This window comes from Caloenas nicobarica, chromosome 16 (genome assembly GCF_036013445.1).
Source record: "Caloenas nicobarica isolate bCalNic1 chromosome 16, bCalNic1.hap1, whole genome shotgun sequence".
Lineage (NCBI taxonomy): Eukaryota > Metazoa > Chordata > Aves > Columbiformes > Columbidae > Caloenas > Caloenas nicobarica.
This window is the reverse complement of record NC_088260.1, coordinates 7,939,696-7,960,146: the sequence shown is the minus strand read 5'-3', so window position 1 is coordinate 7,960,146 and position 20,451 is coordinate 7,939,696. Positions and strand designations below refer to the sequence as shown.

At 40.3% G+C, this 20,451-nt stretch overlaps 1 protein-coding gene across 2 annotated transcripts in view; it reads right to left on the bottom strand.

The window, feature by feature from the left end:
• Positions 1 to 20,451, bottom strand: part of GNB1L (G protein subunit beta 1 like) — a 41,813-nt gene continuing 21,362 nt past the window's right edge. For both annotated transcript variants that reach the window (XM_065646628.1, XM_065646627.1), the window contains exons 2-7: positions 16,577 to 16,704; positions 16,215 to 16,340; positions 14,288 to 14,450; positions 10,495 to 10,593; positions 5,644 to 5,859; positions 1 to 751 (exon numbers count right to left, since the gene is read on the bottom strand). In XM_065646628.1, coding sequence (XP_065502700.1) covers positions 485 to 751; positions 5,644 to 5,859; positions 10,495 to 10,593; positions 14,288 to 14,450; positions 16,215 to 16,340; positions 16,577 to 16,692 — 987 coding nt within the window. In that variant the 5' untranslated portion in view covers positions 16,693 to 16,704 and the 3' untranslated portion in view covers positions 1 to 484. The remainder of the gene's footprint in view (positions 752 to 5,643; positions 5,860 to 10,494; positions 10,594 to 14,287; positions 14,451 to 16,214; positions 16,341 to 16,576; positions 16,705 to 20,451) is intronic.

The following is a 20,451-nucleotide window of genomic DNA, read 5'->3' as shown; positions in this document are numbered from 1 at the left end:
AGAAAAAGTAACTGACAATGAGAAACCACTGGAGGTGGTTTAATGGGTATAAATTTTCAAGAAAGAGTGATACTTCACACTGGTTCAGATTCTTGGATACATAAATGATTTACAAACAGACATATTCTGCCCCCACTGCAGTCTGAGGGATTCCAGTCCTTTTTCACAAAAGATATTGGCACAAGTTATTTAAGCAACCTGCCAAAGAAAAGCTGTTGCAAAACCTGTAGCAGAACTCAGGGTGTCTTGTTCTGTGCCTTCGTTGGTGACTGGCCTTGCTCTGCTTGTTATGAATCTAAAAAATCCACTTCCCTCTCTGGAAAACAAAACTTGTAGCTTGAACAAGCAGCATAAAATTTAACCTAGGACTCTCACTTCAGCCTAGAAATACATTCTGCTCCTTCCCCACATCCAGGTTTGAATTACAGTGTAAAGAATTGCTTCCCCAATCCTGCTTTCCTTGTCCATGGCAGTGCAGAACATGTCACGTCTGACTATATATTGACCAGATACTGATGCGGTGATCTTTTGAGCCAGCTGCCAGCAGTCTCTCACTGGGGTTTTTGTGATCTGAGAAGGACACACAATGGACAGTTGCTGTGTGGTAGTCCAGCACTGCTAAGGGCTTCATTTTTTTCCAGCCAAAGATCCTGAGGCGATGATCCCACCCTGCTGTTGCTAAAATCTTCTTGTCTGGACGGATGGTGATATCAGATATGCCAGCGTTGACAAGTTTGTGTGTTTTGTAAACCTGTGTGCGAAAGTTATAGATGAGCTCTAACTGTTTAAAACAAACAGAAGAAAAAAGTAACCTTTGGGGATTTCAGAAGGTGTCCATCTATATACCCTGGTATCGCACAGGTACTACAGAGCTTTTCATCACATGGTGGATTATGCTTTAGTGAAAGCAATTACAGAGATGGAAAAGACCTTAGCTTGAGCCTAGCTATCTCCAGCACCATCCTCTAAAAATAAAAGCATCCCTTGTGTGTTTTTACTTTATATGGCATTTGAAACTTTATATTCTGCCACAAGTCAAGTTTTGAGAACCAGACTACACAGCTTTGGTCTTTTCTTCCAGCTATTCTTGCATGAGCTGCAATGTTCAGAGCTATGGCCACATATTTTCACTGCTTCTGCAGTATTCCCATGCTGAGATTCTGAGCTGCTGTTTAAACTACCTGCTACTTATTTCTACTACTGTGGCCCCTCACAAAAAACCCCAATAAGCTGTGGTAGCATTTACCAGTCTTGAGAAAGGAATGCTTCCAGGAATTAGGTTACAGTGTCAGGAAATCTGTATTTCTAGTAGTCCTTCCCAAGAGACTTTTATTTACACCAAATTCCAAGAAGGGGATTATGAACAAGTTATTGATTTCAGTTTTGGAAGCCTTTTGTTAATCTTTGGAGACTACTAGGGCACAAGTTTCTGAGGGGCACAATTAAATTGGAAGGCATTTAGGTTCTTTCAGGAGGCACTGGGGCTGCACAGGACTTAGCCCTTGGAAAGACAAGTTTTCACTTCACTGACATGAGCTTCCCCCGAAGCACAGAGGAGAAGATCAATATAATACACTTTTGCTGTTCTCACCTCAGGTAATTTGTATTACTCAGCAGTCTACCTCTGAAACACATGCAGTATGTATACCAGTGTGCGTGTGCACGTGTGTTGAAATAGCCGCACTTTTGTCACAATGTGAAAAACACCTTTTAAGTGTATGCTGACTTTGAAGTGCTGTTATTTATAAGCACAACAATGATGCATTAATGCCACCATCTAGTTAAGACTGAATGTGTAACTATCTTGTATCAAGGCTTAGTATAATTCAGTGCGTGTTTTAATATGCTGCATGTTGTTTGCTGTTTTTCTGAGGTGGGAAGGGACTGAAAAGCATATTACATCTGAGTAGTTTACCTCCTCGAAGGACATTCCATGATGCATAGTTAGTACAGGATTATAAAGAATATATTAATTGCAGATAATTTTAACTATAATACTGGCTGTAGAAAACGACGACTCCAGAAATGCTGATCAAAGTTTGTTTCAGATGCAGTTGAACACATCTTGGAATCTTACAGTCACAAAGCTATAAGGAATTATTTTTCAACCATGTAACAACTGCCCAGCTACTTACTCAAGTAGCAAGAGCTGGACAAGTTGATGAGGAAAAAAAGGCCAAATGAGACTTGATGTGCTTCTTGCTTGCTCCATACATTGCTCCTTTAAATAGTACCTGATGAATGTGTCTACAACTGATTCAGAACAGAGGACAAGAAGTTTTCCTCAAGCCTGGTGAACAGTAGGAGGCTGTATATGGGCCTCCTTGTGGGGCTGCTACTGTAAAACCTGTGCTTTCTGCCAGTGCATATGTGCTTCCAAACTCCCTGGTTACGCTAATGCAGCGTGGCTTCAGTGGGATTTTTGTTGGTGTATGTGTACTGGCAAGGGAAGGATTTATTACTTACATCACCAACCTGGCAAATGTAAGACGGGCCTTACTCTGTAACTGAGATTATTAGCTAATGGCTATAACCAATCCTGGGTGTGGTGCTTCCCATCATTACTGTCAATTACGTGGGCAAGATCCATATAGCAAAATTAGGGTGACTGGGAGAAATTGCATGTCATCAGCAAGCTACAACTTGAAAATGAAGCCTGTAACGGTGATGCCTTTTGGCTATGGAACATGAGGGAACAGTGGGCATTTGTGCACGATCTGCAAATACAAGAGGTGAGAGAGAAAAACCAAAACCAAAGTAGAACAACTTGCTCAAGGTATATGCAGCCAGGTGAAATCCTAGTGCCAGGATTTGTGCCATCCAGTCACTTATGGGCAAATACTGTAGTTAAATGCATACCAACATCATTTCCTAACCAGAAAAGCCACTTGTAATTAAGGAAACAAAGAGGTAAAAACAGGTGAGCTGCTTTCAACCAGTCATGACCAAGGACACTGGCATCTACTAGCAGATGCATTAAGAAATTTTGACATGCTGAGGCCAACAGGTATCCACCTCTCCTTACACATGCTAGCTATGATTTTTATTTTTTTTTTAAATCTCCCTCTTCTATACTCAAGTCTTTAAGCCCTATTGTTATTAGAAAAATAGCCAAGATAGCAGCAGCCTTAGCTTCAGCATTTGGGGGAAAAAACTTAAGCAACCCAACCAACAAAACTTTTGTGCTTACTTACATTACAGCTTGTAGAGTTTTTTTTCTTGTCATATACAAAGGAACTTCTGTGATCATCCGATTTCTTAGTTTTGCTTTGTTTATTCACCTGCAGAAGCTGTTTACCTCCTGCATTCTTCCACAAACATCATCACATAATTACACTATCATCCAAATCAGAAGGCTCATAACCAATCAAGCAATTTGCTGATGATGATTTCAGCAACTTTCTTGTAGAAGACAATACACCAAACTTTCCCCATAGCAATAAACTATGAAGTTACCTTCATCAGCTATTCATTGACACACTGGAACATTGCCACTTAAAACAGAGCTGAAGTGCCATCATTGCATCATTATTTCTCCAATGGCAGATAGCTATGCACCATGTTTACTTATTACAACGTTTTAGAATAAAAATAATGTGCCATGGAGTGGCTTTCCAACGTCTACCATTACCTCAGGTACCTGGAATGTCAGGAAAAAAAAAATCCCCATCTGGTTTATATTATTAATGCAATAGTGGGAAAAAAAAAAACTTAATCTATGTCCTTGACAATCTGTAGTGCTCATATGAAAGATGCATTTTATTAGAGCATTCACACTATGCATGCAGCACAGAAACATTACTTATAGTTTATAACGTGGCATTTAAATTTCTTCTGAGAAAAGCTACCGTCTCTCAGTGCGATGTGCTGAAGATGTAACTAATCCTACATCTCCTGGGAATGTGAATACCTTGTGGAAAACAATACCTGGAATATTTCAGGTGAACAACTGTTTATTTTACCCATGAGTCATACCTGTAACCCTGCATTATGGTTAACTCATAACTGAAATGTGCTCTGGAGAACAATATTTTCTTTGAATTCAGGAAAAAGCTATGCTGTAATTAATATGAAGGAACAGCTTCCTCTCCAACACCAGAGTATCTGAAGCTTTAAGAAGTCTGTCACGATGTCAGATTTCTGACACCTTGGCCTCAGAAAACTAGTCTCAATACTAAGTTTCTTAATGGGACTTAACTTCCCTTCTCCTTCCTTGACTTGAAGACACCAGGTGCAGATGTGTCCCAATAGCGACAGAAAGGCCAGGCAAGGGTGAGAGCAAATATGACCAAAAAAAAACCACCCCAACCAAAACTGTGACAATTATGTACCAGCCTTGTTAAACCTCTTCTTTATCTTATTTGCTTAGAACACCTTTGCTACTTATTTGGAGTCTAGAGTGCCTCTTTTACTTTGTCTTATTGCTTATTAAAGTTCAGATGTTCTCCTCGGTGAGCACTGTGTCCAAACTCCATCTCAGTGGGATGCATTTACACCTTGTGCACTGAAGTTTTAGGCATCACCACAGAACCAGCATTTATGGAGTGGTAGGGCACTAACAGATCATACACCTCCACACTATCCCCCAGGTGACGAGTCACTGTTAGATGTCCAAAAACTTCTTTTCTTCCTGTAACACCATTCAGAAAATAGCATTAACTTGCCACACTACCTAAAAAAATCGCCACAAAAGCTACAAGCTGGAAGAGCAATTATTGTTCCTCCACGAACTGGTGTATCCAGCAGCTCTCTTCTAAAGGATGCTATGGGGACATGCAGGGGTTGGTTCAGGTCCTCTTCACTGTGTGTTCTGGGGACAACTGCCACTTTAAAAAAGGTTAAAGCACTCAGCAGTGGAGATCTATGCATAGGCCATTTTAATGTTCATGAGCTTTATTTATGCACTTCATTTCCACACCTAGTTAAAACCTACCTAACTCCTTGGCACTGTTGGAACACTTGCTAAAGTTGTCTAGATTAAGCAATATTTACTACTATTCACTAGCACAGCATGCACTGCTGATTATGAGACCTCCTTCTAAACCAGCCCCTCCAGGAATGCATAGCTCAGATACAAACCGATATATCCAATTAACTTATTTTCCCTGTCTCCAGCTAGGGCTCTAAGGGTGCCAAAGGAAGGTGGTTGCCTAAACCTCATGTCCCCTTTGTGCTAGCTGGGCTGCTCCTCTTTTTGTTGGTGAAGTATTTCATGGAATAGTTCTGTCTTTCCCACAGTGGAAAGAGATCTCTAGCCATTCAGGCAGAACCTTTGGTAAAGCTATCCTTTGTTTCTCATTTTCATAACTCATTTATAATGTTTAGGACATTAACGTGATAAATGAAGATACAGAGGCAATGGCTTGAGTAATGCTAGGCTTGTGTGCCTGTTGCAACTTTGGTAAAACCAGAAACATGTGAGAGAGGTTGGTGTTTTTTTTCCTTTTCTTTTCTTTTTTTTTTTTTTTAAATCCTCACCATCTTTTGCTAAGTCTAGTCACATAGCACAGACATTCTAACCAGTCTGTGATTAATTAGCTAGAGATCTGCAACAACTCCTCTTCATGACTAAATATTTTTTTAGTCTATCAAACTGTTAGTGCAAAGTGGGATAAATGACACTAGAGGGCCAGTGATCCTGACCTGGAGGTTCTGTTGCTCATCGAGGCTCCAGATGCTGAGCACCTTTTCGGATGAGCCCGAGATCCCCTTGGCCTTCTCCGAGTCAAAGTCAAAGCTCATCACTGGCTCCTGGTGGCAAACAAGTTGGCTCAAGGCTTTTCCCATTGACAAATTCCAAAGGACCACTGATCCATCTTCATAGCCAGCCAGAAGCAAAGGTGGTGAACCACAGCTGAGCTGATCAAGAGAAAAGTAAAATTGTTTGAAAAGTAAATAGTCTGTTAGGAAAATTATCATTCCCCAAGTAGGTTTCACTCCAAGCACCAAAAAAAATAAATGAAAATGCTGACTGGTGTAGAAATGAAATGGTTCAGCAATCTGAATGTGAATCTGAATTGTGAATCTTGATGGTCCTTCCACTTACAAAAAGCTTTACTAGGTAACTGCTGACATGCACTTATAGTTTTTATATCTACATATAAAATTCTATGTTTTATATATAACATAGATATATCTAACACATACATATATATACACATATATATATATATAGAAAATTTCTCACTGAAAATCCAAACTATTGCCCTCTACAACACCTGAAAAAAGGCTGCGTGAAGTTTTCAGCAGTTTTACTTCCCGTATGGACACTGAAAGAAGTGCCGTGTGTCAAGATTCCCGTTTCACATTGCCAAGTGTAGGGTTACACACGGGGAGCGTTTACCCGAGTGCACCACAGTGCTTAAAGGTAAACACTGAACCTCTCCTCAGGAATCTCTGGGTGAGTCACCAAGGGGTTAACGGGCGCCCGAGTCCCACTGTAACCAATTGAAAGCTATTTTGATTAATGATGTCACAGGCCAAAGGGCATGGCACCCTGGGCAGACACCTAATTTATTTAAGCCTCTGAAATAACTCAAAGAAGGGAACATTACTGGATTACATGTCACACTTAAGGAAAATATTCATCATTGCGCCAGCCAAAAGACTAATGACCCTGTGAGCAGTAACTGGTTATGCGAGTGAAGATGCAAATCCCTAATGAAAAGCAACTAAAACCCAAGAATCCGTTAATGCCAGTTATTTCTTCAATAGGCGAAGAAACACCAAAATAGATATTGGGTTTATGACCACAGAAACCACAACCGCAGGGACATCTTACCCTAAGAAATGTATCCAATAGCTTATTCGGCTCTTTCCAAGCACTGTCTCATCCTACAAGATACTCAGTTCAAAATAAAGGACATTTATAAAGAATTTTTACTGGCATCACATTGTTGAATGAAATTCTTCAGATTTGCTGTCTGTCAATGTCATGATACAACCCTGCAGTGGCCAAAGGCTCACTGCCTCTGTTAATGGTCCAGACTGGTCTCCCACTGGTTATTATTTGTTCTAGGGGGAGTTAGACTAACAAGAGATGGGTGGTCCAGGTAATAAGACTGCTGAGTAAAGGCCTCATGTTCTTTCTCAGATTTATTCAGCATAAATAAGTGTTTAAATGAAGAATGGATCTCACTGAGCAGGGAAGAAAATTGCCGCCTAAAAGAAGGAAACCAAGGGGGAATCCCCTACGTCATCTTTCTGAACAGGTCTGCCCACACCTGGGACCTGCAGGAGCCTCATTCTTTGCTTTAAGATCTCTTTTCTTTTGAAAAGGTAGGGAGCATGCCCTGGCTAGAAAGGCCTGCAAAGAAGGGGTCTCATAATGCCCAGAACTGTGCATGATTTTTCTGTCAAACTTTTGATTTGCTAAAATAAGTAATATCAGAGCAATGAATATATGTCAAATACATATGAATTAATGTTAACAACTCACTAGGTGTTTTGGATGAAGAGTACCTTGTTTTTAATACTGGGAAAAAGTTAAAGAAAACTGGTTGAAACTAACATTCCAGATTTTATATATTTTTAATAGAAAACCTTCAAAGCAAAGCAATGTATTTCATAGGTACTTCAATTAAGTTTAAATAAAGCCCCGAGTTTGGGCATAACCCCCCAATTATTTGTACTGCTCTCCTACAAGCACCCGACTCCCCTGGAGTCCTGGGGCTCTACACAATTCATTCATTAGCTGATAACCAAGATTGGGTTGGGCAGGGTCAGCCCCTCTGCCTTGCTCAAAACAGGATGGCCAGATTTTCATGGGTGCCTATAACCCTCATGCTTTTTTTTTTTTTTTTTTTTTTGAACGTCGGTATCTGAGCTTATATTTGAAAACCAGTAATTTGCAGGTGAGATCTAAGACTGGTATATTTTTAAAATAAAGTATTGTTTTCTATGAAATGGTGTCCCACACTTCTTCTTCCTGACTTCCCCTAATCATATGAAGTGTAATATTTCAATGAGTACATCTACTTGAAATTAAACAATAAAAGCTATTGAAAGATCAGGGGAGCTCTCAGTCTGATGCCTGGACTCACCAAGCAGTGGTTCACAACGGCCTATTTATTTCAGTTCCCAATCACGGACACTTTTGGCAAAAAGTCTTCACCATTCATGTTTTGATTTCAGTGGAAAAATTAAATTATAAATCATTGTTCTTCCTAAGCAGAACATTTTGTTGTTGCATTTGGATAACTGTCAGGGAAGGAAGAAAAGGTGATCTGCTGTCAACTCAACAGGAATAATTGCTATAGTTTATATAAAGTAATAACTCTGTGTTTCCAGTTTCTACATGTATTATACCTTTTGAATTATTTTGTTTGCACCATTACGCAACATGATGCCTTCCCCAAGGAGCGCAAAAAATTTAAGGGAAGACTATCCTTACTCCTGCAAATCCTACCCCACCCAATTAGTAATAGCAGGAAGGTGTGAAGCTGAAGGGACAGTGCATTTAAGAACATGAATCTTCACGAGGGAAAAAATCCAACATTGAATGAACTAATGCATCTAAGGACAGACCCAGTAAAAAGAAAAAAATATTTCAAACTAACAAACAGCTGCAAGCTTTTTAACTGCTTAGGAGAAGTGAGGCTTACTGTACAAACCTAACCTAAGCCTCGATTTCATTCTGCTCTACAGTGAAGTTTCTAATTCATGCTGCTGCTGGTAAGGTGCATTGTTTCCCTGATACGTGGATCTTTTTTTTATTGGCTTGCAAAAAAAATACGACAATATATGGCTGCGGCCCCCAAACTCGTGTTGGCCAACAGCCCCGAGTGTGCTTCCGTCAGACCATTGTGTGGCTTTCTTCATATCAGCTTCTGTTTCAACTTGTTAATTTACTGTGCCATAAGCAACGTCAAATGCTCTCTTGGGCAACACGTTACCCACAAGCGATGGGCTGGGGAGTGCTCATCTCCTGGGTACGTCTCTATTGCCCAATGCCACCATGTACAAAGAAACCCTGGACAGCCTCTGTTCAGGAAGGAGCGCAGCTGGGTTAGCTCGCCCTCCTCTGCTCTTACGGTTTCAGGGTTACTCAGCCACTTCCAGCGAAACCACGGAACAGAACGCAGAGCATCACTTCGGTACACCACGTATAATTATTTGCCCTGAAAAGTATCGTCCTCGCCCATGCATTTAAACTGAGTTGCACACATTTGTAAAAGAGCAAATACAGCTGCAAAGACTGTAAGGCACTATCCATCCTTGCCTGTTGCAGTCTAGGAAGTTGTGATGACTTCCCAAAGCCAGAATTTACATGGAATAATTTACCTCTCCCAGTTCCCAGTCCTCTGCTTTATCCCCACTGGCAACAAAATTAAAAACTACATGAAATTAAGACTCTGCACCTGCTCTGCTTCCTAGAGGAATAGCAATATTAATACATGCAGAAAATACGGCAAGACAGAGGACTTTTTATAAAGGCAACAAAATTTTCAACACTGAACATTTCCTCAGTTATCTTCATCTTATCAAAATATGTCCAGGAGACAGAAAGCCCCATTCATTTCATTGAGTACTGAACACTGATTGCATTTTTAGGAGAAACTTTCTGTTTAATAAAAGTTTGATCAGTCTATTTAATTTTCCTTCTAATTTTCTTTCTAGTTTTTAATTACACCATGGGACTTGAACAGTGGCCTCTTACTTCTGTCTGAAGTCAGCACCTGACCTCCTCTACACTTCAGTCAGTTCAGGACCCAAGGCCTCAAGTTCACAACTGATTGATAATTTTTTCAACTGAAAGCAATACAAATGTTCAGATGAACTTGCAGGAATAACATACTTGAAATCAGCTCTGGAGACCTATAACTGTATGTGGTCAGGGGGTTAAACTGGAAATCACCTTTGTCACAAATTCTTTGGAGGTTGAGAACGGATCACAAAAACTCCTTCCTCCCTCTGCTGCCACCTTTTTGTATTACTTGTCTTTCATTGGTGGCACCCCAGAAACATTATTTGCTGAATACTCTGCAAATGTGTTTTTTTCATTAACTGCTTTTATTTACCTATTTGTCCAAAATCAATACAACCATAAATATTTTGTTCCTATTGTATGTCTGGAATAGAAATGTTCATAGAGTGCTTCCTTGTCCTGAGGGCACTGCAGTAAATGTAACCTGCCATTAAAATCACCGTTTTTTTTAAGTAACTCAATCATTTCTCATCATTCTTAATGCGGCAAGAAACCATATCAAACAACGGGCTTTGGTAAGTCACTCATTTTCCTCTTGATTGATGCACAAACTGTATCTATCCTAAGGATACAAAGCTTTCCCTGAGCATTTGCAAATCTTCCATTAAAGCTTGGAAAGCTCTGAAAGTTACATTAAGGATGTTCACAAATCTTTCCCCCCTTTAATAGTATAATTACTTGATTGGTTTGATAATAAATCAAAATCCAAGTGAAGAAAGATTCATGTGCTGCATATAAAATGAATCACAGGGAAAACATTTCACAATTAGCAGGCGCTCTTGCCTTACCTGCCATAACTTCAGACACATGGGCATGCCCAGCTTGGCACCCACCTCTGGCTTCAAGGTACAGACTGACGTCTTGGATGGTAGCTCCAAAACCTGAACCTGACATCAGGAAAACAAGAGTATTTGGTCAGGCTCCAGCTCAAAATTCTGCTGTTAAAAACACAAGTCTTTTAGGATGATTAAGGCTACTATAAGCTCTTCCAGTAAAACTGTCTGGAGGAAACTAAGGAATGCATATTAAGTTGGAGCTGTAGGGGAATCTACAGCTACCTAAATAAATGCATTGTTTTAGGAAAGACAAAACTGCTAGAATGAACACCTCTTCTTCCGCTCTCTAGTTAATCTGTATTATGGTCTTCTTTCTGTACAGTAAATGATATTGTGCATTATGCTAAACCATACTGCAGACCACTTCATCTGAAAACACTTCCTTCTTCTCCCTTTCCCCTTTTTCCATCTCTCTTGCTAATTTGTTAAATTCACTTGTGGACACTTGCATTGTCTCCTCTGTTCTGTCATGGTAACACAGAGCTTGTGTGGAAATACAGGCAATATATATATGAGGCGGAGTTTTTATTTACTGGCTGACTGCACTAACAAGATATAAACCCAGAATTATCTGCTAATGCAGGCTGGAGCAGTGATGGCATGCAGGTATTTTTTAACCCAATATTGTCTGACCTTACCCAAAGCAGGGTCAGACAATATTGTGTTAAACACCTGCTCTCTGTCTACATAGCAGCTTCCACTGTTGCTTGCAATGATGGTAGAGAATTATGGATCTGATTTTTTTTTTTATTAATCACTGGGCAAGTCTTTCCTCTGCCAAGGAAGTAGCTCATTTCCACCTCAGGATGACGGCAGGCGAGATCAGGGGAGTCTGACTTCGCAATTTGGCACTGGAAGGTTTTGAGTCTCTTGACTGACACGGAAGTGCTTGACTCCGGGCTGATTCAGGCCTGGAACTATGGAGAAATACAAGTTCCTAGGTATCAAAAACTTGCTGCCAGGAACATCGCTGTTTCTCAAATGCATACTTAATCACTGAGGTGATCATTTATTTTAATTAAATAAACAATGGTCTGCATTATGTCATAAAATTGAAGGACTTCACACATTTGATAAATCCAGGATAGCCAGCCACTCTAGGCTATTTCAGAATGTGCAAAAGCCCAGCAGTGCTGTTGGACAGCCCCAGTCATGCGGATTTCCTTGAGCATCTGAGATGAGGTATTACACAAAAACGGCTCCTCTGGGAAGGATCAATCAAGGCCACGGCAGCTGTGATGGCTTTCCAACCCCAGACCTTCAGTTTAAAGCTTGCCAGAACATCTTCCTATTTCTAGAGGTTGTGAGCTGGCCTGCCAAAAGCCAGCTGCGCTCTAGCACTGCGAGCTGACAATGAGCTAAACACAATGTACACAACACTTCCTAAAGCCACTTAGCAATGGAGCAGGAAACTATTCTCCAGATCTGAGGAACGGCGACTACAGAAAAGAGCCATCCAATCTGTAGCCCCAACCTATGAACAACCCAGAGTTTGGTCATCTGGGAATCGTGGTTCTTTGAAGCTGCGCTCTTAACAAAAGATGCTTTTCTCTTGGCAATTTTCTTGCTATCAACATAATGACCAAGTTAGCTATTGCAGGAAATGAGCTATAAATATGAAGATGAGCTGCTCCCATCTTTCACCCTTTGTCACCGGCCCTCCAAAGGGCTCTTAGACTGAAACCGCAACTTTCACGTAATAAGGAAAGATAAATCCACTGTGATAAATGCACTTTTGCAGGTTAAAAGACAAAAACCAACAACAACAAACCTCCTTTGCTTTACCTTGATTGAAAACAGACAGCCTGGTACAAGAGCTACAGATGGACTCACAGAGGGCAAAGAAAAAAAGATGAGAAAAGCTTTTTGCAGGAGGCGGGCAGGACTGACAGTTCCAGAGACTGTCTGCATTAGAGGCAACCGAGCCTTAGAAATAAATAGTATTTCATATATTTTGACAACTGTAACCTAAAACTCGAAGTTCTGTGTTTATATTGGTTTTGCTTAATAGGAGAAAGATTTGCCTTTGCCTGAGGTTAATAGTGTTCCTGGGTGGCTAAAACTGGCCACAAGGAAACACACCCTTTTTCTTTTTCACATTAATAAAGCTTTTAACATCTTTCTGGCAAATTGGCAAGAGAAGTACGTGTAACTCATAATTGGTGATTTAAATGCAATCATGAACAAATAAATGCCTGTTCAGATCTCATTATTTATGGACTGAACCTGCTTTAAGACAAAATTACTCTTTTTTTGGGCACCAGCCAAGCGTAAACACTTATTAAGTCTTAATTTTAATCATAAGCTGCAAATGTACTGTGTCTGACACAGTGCTGCCTATTTGGAAGCACTATATATTATGGGAGCTTATGTGAATTTATTGAAACCTGACACAGTTCTAATGTAAAGGTTCATACACAGAGTGGAACTCTTTTACCTCAGGAGACAGCAAATCACGATCAGTTCACAGGGTCTAAGCAAACAAATGAAAATAAAACAGAGATGAGTTGTAAGAGCCATTGTGGCGAATGTCTTCTCTTTGGATCAGATGATTGGTTAATTCTTACCACAATGTGTGTGCATACTCTTTGTCTGACACAAAACCTCTTCTCCGGCTGACACAAGAATGCACTTGTCAATTTTGTTTAACTTAAATATTATTGAGCACTGCTGTAAAATGGAGAGTTCTTTGTTTGATCAGAACAACATATGGGGCTTAGAATGGTTGTATTTACTGGTACAGTGGTTGTGTCTCCAGGCTTACTCTGTTCTGTAAAAGGCTGAACATTGTGGCTGTGAGCCAACAAAGTACTTAAATATGTGCTTAACTTCTGAATAATAAAAACTTCACATTTTCTAGCAATACAGGCACCATTCCCGCTTATTACTTCATACATAAAATATGCAACTTCCAGTTTTAAGGTACGCATCCTGTAGTCCAGATAAGCATGTGACCTTTTATGTTCATGAACAATTTGCAATTAGCTACAATATTTATTTTCATATTTATGTCACTTTTTTCATATTTTTTGTATTTCGATGTCAAATATTTGAAAGAATTTTTTTTTGTGTTATGTCCTCAAATAGTCCTTCAAAGAAAACAAAACCATGATTTCTACAAAGCAGAAGTGGAAACTGCCAACAAAGCTGTCAGTCAATGATTGGTGTGACAGGGGGTATTAGGTGTGGACTTATCCAGTAGGAGCTGAAACGGACCCTACAATTATCTCACACTGAGCAAACCTCTGGCCGTTAATAGCAACTCAACTATTTCCAGCCAAAGTACCAGCTGAAGAATTAGCCTGGGGTGGAAGACCACATATTGCATTACAAATCACCTGCACCTCCCCTTCTCTCACCAAACACGACTTTCAGCTTCAGCAGGAAGATGAGGACCTCCATCTGATGGCAGAATTTCTGACCAATAGCTCCCCATAAGGACTCTTGTTCCCCTGTAACAGCATTCAGCAGCACCAGGAGAGTTTTCAAAACTCCTGCACATGAAAGACCACCGGCAGCTGCAAATACTTAAACGTCAGACAAATATTGGGGTGATATCCTTGTTATTAGAGCATGAGTTACATAATTCGGTCATCTTTCTGGCAGGTAAAATTAGTGATTAGAAACCCCGAAGGTTCCTTGTGCTGCCCTCTCTTGAGCTAGACCTTTGAGAGCAATGATGTTTTCCCCTTCTGAACGATCTCATTTCAAAAGCAAAAGCGCCGGAAAAAGAGACACTTCCTACCTCGTCTGTGGCTTTGGCTGCCATGGCCATTAGCCAGCGTCCCTGCGCCACCTTTAATAGAGAGCATCTGCAGAATCCCACGTTCTCTGTGAAGACAGAATCCGTCACTGAAGTCCGTCCCTCTGCTAAATCCCACGTGCAGATCCTCTGGTCACGACCCTGACTGTGACAGTAAAAAGGTTATTTGTGAGCATCAGGTCTGAGGAAGTCTGGCTTCCTGCAGGTTAGTATCTCTAAGTTGTGCATATATATTGATGAAGTGTCCTGAGTATTTGAACATCTTCATAATAAAAATACTTAAATTTTACCATTGATTAGACCTAATTTAAAAGGAAATAAAAGTATCCAGAGAATAACACATTTAACACTCTTTCACGCTAGCAATGAAACAGAAATGTCAGGCGTGTTGACAGCTGAAAGACAAATAACAAGACAACAATAACAAGATGACTGCATCAAAGATAAATAAAAAGCTACAGTTATTCAGTGGTCAGCTTCCCACAGGCACAGGGGGACACAGATGACTGTTATGATTCTGTATGTGTGGAGACACAAGAGGAGAGGGACTGGCAGTGAGTAGCAGGAATTAAACAATGCGACGCTGTGGTTAAATCATCCAAAACCAGAGAACCAGCAGCTGCATCACGGATGCACTAGTGCAGCTCACACAGAGACTTCTCTGCAAACCTCTCCATCGCGCAGAAAAACCTGTGTGTTGGTCCCAGACAGCAGGACCAAGGAGGCCAAACAAAGGGCACGGCATTAACTGCTACATATTTACGTGACCCTGCTGGCTCTGGAACAAAGTACCACTGTGGAGAAGTTTCCAATCCACAAACTACAGTAGCACAGGATTTGTGTCCTCATGTTATCACCTGGGACAAGGACTCATAAAAAATCCCTTATCCACTCCTTATTTTAATTAGCAGTATTACCTGATGGAAGTATGAAACCAAAACAGAGGTAGATGCAAATCTACAGACTGTTGGGACTTCTTCAACATCAACACAGAAACTCTCATTTGCTGTTCAGCAGTGACAAACTGTCAAAACATTTATAGCACTGGGCATATAAACAATGTGGATCTGCAAGCAATTGTGATTTAGCTTCAGAACAGAGAAACAAAAAAATACCGGTAACTGCTGTCCTAAAATCGCACTTCTATGTGAACTGTTACAACCATACAGTAAAAATAGAGGTATGGAAAAACTCTACAATCATACAAACAATGCTTATTTAATATGATTTTATGGGGTAGTGTTGATAATTGTACTTAAGCAGATAACAAATATAAATGCTAATGAGTTCCACTGCATATTATGAGATGTCTTCTCTAGATAAACATGTCAGAACACCTCCTAGTCATACAGACACTTTGGCATCTACTCTAGATCACTTGTCTAATCCAAAGTACACAAATCTTCCCAACCTTCCCTTGCTAAACAAGAACAGGAGATATTTTGCAACAAAGCGAAGGTGTGCAACTCGGCATTCTTGCTCATTTTCAGTCTTCCATTCTCCATCTCCGATTTTTCTTTCCTTACCTTTTCTCCCTCTCCCCTCTATTTATAAACCATTTATAACAGTTTTCGTCTTCCCTGAGAACCAGTTGTGAAGCATTTGTCAGCTTCAAATCCAAGTGTATTTCCTTTACCCAAAGACCTCACCTGATCCCAACGCAGTAATAAAGACACTGTGGACTCCAAGCTGTTGTGATGTCATCACATATCTATCATAAAGAAATTAATCGTATCTTTTTTTCCACTTTTTGTTCTACAGTTTTTCTGTATTTTTGTACTTTACATTTCCATATGTGTTGGAGAGACTTTCAGTGACCCCAGAAATAAGAGATTTTTTTTTTCCTTCTTCAATCATGTACATCACAGACACAAGAATAATTTCACTGGTTTTTGCCTGCTTTGCTAACCTGAGAAGCCTGTCTTTACCACCCATTGTCTGCACGCAGTAGACAGATTTTCTTCCATGGCCATCCAGTGCTACGTCCACTCTGTGTGTTTTCAGGTTCCAGACGTGGATAAACCCATTCTCAGACCTGGCAGTAAGAACAGATGCTTTCAGTGTGACCACTGCAGACAATCTGATAAGAGAGTCTGATAGTTCTCCTTTTTTTCCAGAACTGACACTGTTGTACAAAGGTAACACACCCATCATTTACCAACCATGCATTGTTGTTTTCTCCAGATACAATTTATCTAAATAATACACTTTGTTTTTAAAAGAAAATGTCTGAATGATGCTCAACTCAGCCAGAAATCCTAGTTTACTTACCCAGAGAAAAGAATGGGGACATCAGGTTCTTGGCCTCCACAGGAAAAATGCAGAGTGTGGACTGCAGCACTGGTGCCCCTGAGAACAAACTGCGGATCCGGAGGTGGCAGAGCCATCTGAGCAATGACCTGGGGGAGTGAGAAGACTCGGATATAGAGGGTCAGGCAGCCTAAAGTGAAATTGCAACTTTAAATATATTCTGATCAGGACCATTTGCTTTTCCCAGTCACTTTCCTCTTCGAATTATCATGAGTGGATGTTATTTCTACTTGCCATACAGTTCAGTGTAACATATTTCCCCTTACCATCAATTGATCAAGCGGCTGTCAAATCTGCTTTTTGCGGCATTCCTTTTAAAGCAAGGTGAGTGCCGAGCTGACCATGTGCATGCACCACTTGTACACTTGTAAATACAAAACTGTTCAGCTGTTCTCCTTGCTGAAGAAAGGAAGAGCTACAAAATGCAAGAAACTGGATACCCATAATTTCAGTGGGCAAGCAATTTATCATTCCACTTAGCCCCTTGGCAAGTCTTTTCACTTCCGCCCCATAAAAATACTGTTTCTGTGCTTTCCACTCACAAACACACAAAAGCATTGCAGTGAACATACGAGCTGAAAAGAATTTCAGATGAGATTAGAGTTATGATCATTTTTACACAAGAATCCCTTTACTCCCAAGTGCTTGAATTTTTGGTTGCAGGCACCATTACTTGAAAAAATAAATGCAGTATTTTACACGAACATAGTGACTACTGTGTCAAACATTTTATTCCAAGGGGTTTGTATTCCCCAGAGGATCAATAAAGAGAGATGGATGCTTTCAGCTTTATGTCATTGGTTCAAATGTAGCCCAAGTCAGCAAAGAACAGGACATCAGATGGGGAAGCATGTTGCCCTAACATGGGAAATGTGAAGGACAATTTATTATGAACTGACAGAGATAGTTTGTGTGATCTGATTAGACACACTCCTACTGATGCAGCACATTCACCACGTATTTCCATGCACATTATTTTTTGTGTGCAAGCACCAAAGGACAAGGACAACTCTTCTGTGTCAAATGGCCCTCCAGAGCTGTGCTGGGACAAGGTAGCCAGCAGCCTCTTTGACTGTGAGCAGAATTTCCAATTCACGGGAAAATGCACTGTAACAGGCATTGCAAGAAACATCTTCACCATGAAAAGTTGTCATGGCTTTCTCTGCGACATTACTAGTTACACTTGTATTTCTGCTTCTTCCTTTTTGACCTGACTTCATACAGAAAAGGACAGCTTTTGCCACCACAGATGTCAGCTCTCATCACTCTCTCTCATTTATACATATATTAGGCTGGATCGAATAACACATTTTCTAAATTCAGTAAGGGAAGATCAGCGGGTGTTTTTCTGCCTGCTGGTTCACAGCAGGGGAATTGCAGAGAATCAAAACAAAGTGCTCGAGCTACAAGTTACATGGTAAATTAAAACAGCTCAACTTGTAATTGTCATCTCACCTCAGCATCAGCTTTTGAGTTGTGTTTAATGGATGCACTTGCTATTGCACCTCATTTGCAGGTCTACCTTGAGTGTTTATAGATCAGTAATCGCCATGGTACCTAGGGGTCCTAATTAAATACAATTATCTTTTAGGATTAGTGGTGAAACAGGACTCTTCAGCACAATGTGCAATTCTCCCTCAATAGCACTGTGTAATTAGGTATGAAAATAATGAGCTCAGTGGATAACCTCCATGTTTTAGTGCCCTGACTCATGGTTTTATGGTGTTGTCTGATGATCTAGACTCATGATAGGCCAGAGTAAATTTTCAGATGATTACATGATGCACGGGTTCACCCCCATGGTGAGATCCAGCTCCCAACTTAGCTCTCTAACATGCTTCACCTCTGTTATAAACTTGTTAGACTAAGGATTTTGTCACCAAAGGTCACCCCTTTGGGACACGACAGCTGCATGCTGTTGCTGTCAGAGCGACACTCTGAAGAACCAGGTGAATAAAACAGTAACTAGGTGGCTTGTCAGAGGAGTGGGGTCCCTCTTCACCATGGAACCATCCTGGGTTAGTACACTGAGCAAGGAAAACAAAACAGAACTGAGCCAACCCAGAGGCTATCTGGGATTACAAGGCAGGTTTTTAATAGCATTTTTCTAATTACTGACACAGAAGTTTCTGCTGACAGACAGCAAGTGTGTGCGTGGCTGTGGGAAGGGTTTTGCCTGGCATGAAACAGACGCTACTACTGCATGTCTTTACAAGGACAATATTTCAGAAAAATCCTCAGACTGGCTACAGGAGAAAAAACAACTGAAAACGTACTTCCAAGCCATAAGCAAGTGAAGGGACTTTCTGCTCCATGAAGCCTGGTTCTTTGCTTGCTTTTTAGCTAATCAGATAGGTGAATCGGGAAATTTGGCTTAATATTAAAATTTTTTATTCGGCATATGACTCTTTGTTACTTCCTATCATGACTCGGCAGATGAATGGCAGTGTGACAGCATTAAGTGTCTCATTTGTCTTCCAGCAAGTCCTGAACTACAAAATTGCATCTGTGCTGTCTCCTTCATCCATGAGCTCGGACAAGTCACTTAAGACCAAGATTTAATTAAAAGTTCTTAGGTATTTAAATCAACAGAAATTCCCATGAGGTCACAAATAGATGGAAATTTGGTGCACTGGTGCCTTAAAAACTCCAAGAAAGCGTCTATCTGTTCCTGTTGACACATAAGCATCCTCAAAAAAATGACATTTAGCCTCCCTTGAACTCAGCAGGCAGCTCAGTATCTCTACTTTACTTACAGGGATAATGAAACACATTGTGGTACACTGATACTAATTGATAATGGTTATACCATGCTTTGCTAAGGAAACAGCTGCAAACATGCTAAATATGATGAGTGTGCGACGGTTAAAGCCCCTGGATAAATTTTTAAAAAGTGCCTAAGTGATTTAGAAACCTAAGACTCATTTTCAAATGAATTTTCAATCCTAAATCTCTAGGACTTTTTAAAGTTCCACCCCAGGTGTCTGAAAATGAGTTCTCTAATTAGCACAATATTTATTTTCTTGTTAACGCTGTCTAGCCTCAGGGAGACCAATCTGTTCTTGTTAACTGGGGATATCTGCAGCAAATTTAATTAAATTAATTTGCTTAGTATTTAGGCTGGTCTGAGAGCAAAATCTGGCTCAAGGGCTTGAACAAACGAAGTGCAACCTGTAGAAGAAAGTTCATTTAAAAGCATCTTAGGGCTAGACTATATGTTTGTCCTTGAGATATCCTCATGCTATGGCTCCTGCCTCCTATGAAAGCACATTTAAAAGATACGAATCATTTTGCTTATGGCATTATTTGTTTGCACGAGGGTATCACCAGTAAGAGATGCGACACCTCATCATCACACTCTCGTTTTTTTAAAAGTTGTTCCACTTTTTATTTCTTTCAGCCTTCCTTGTGCTTGTAACAGCATCCTCCTTCGGGGGCTGAACTACGCTCTGGTATGATACAGACAACTAAAAGTATTTTTCACAAGGTGCAGTGCAAACCCTTGGGCGCCTGCACGGATTATATTTGCTATGCGAGCGAGGAGTGGAAAACCCAGATGTTCAAATTAGTGTTTTAATTAGCAAATGGCTACATGCACTACACATTAGGTACTAAAAAGTGTTCTGTCTAAAAAAATGCTGCTACTAAATGCCAGAACAACTGAATTTCCTTCAAAACTATGTTACTTTAAAGAACAATTCACTATTAATATCCCTCACAAAACTGACTTTTTTAGGCTGCAATTAGAAAAATCTTCAAAACCATTTCAATGTCTATGCAGTGGTATTCCAATATCATCACTTCATCATTTGATATAAAAAGTTAAGCTTTTATTT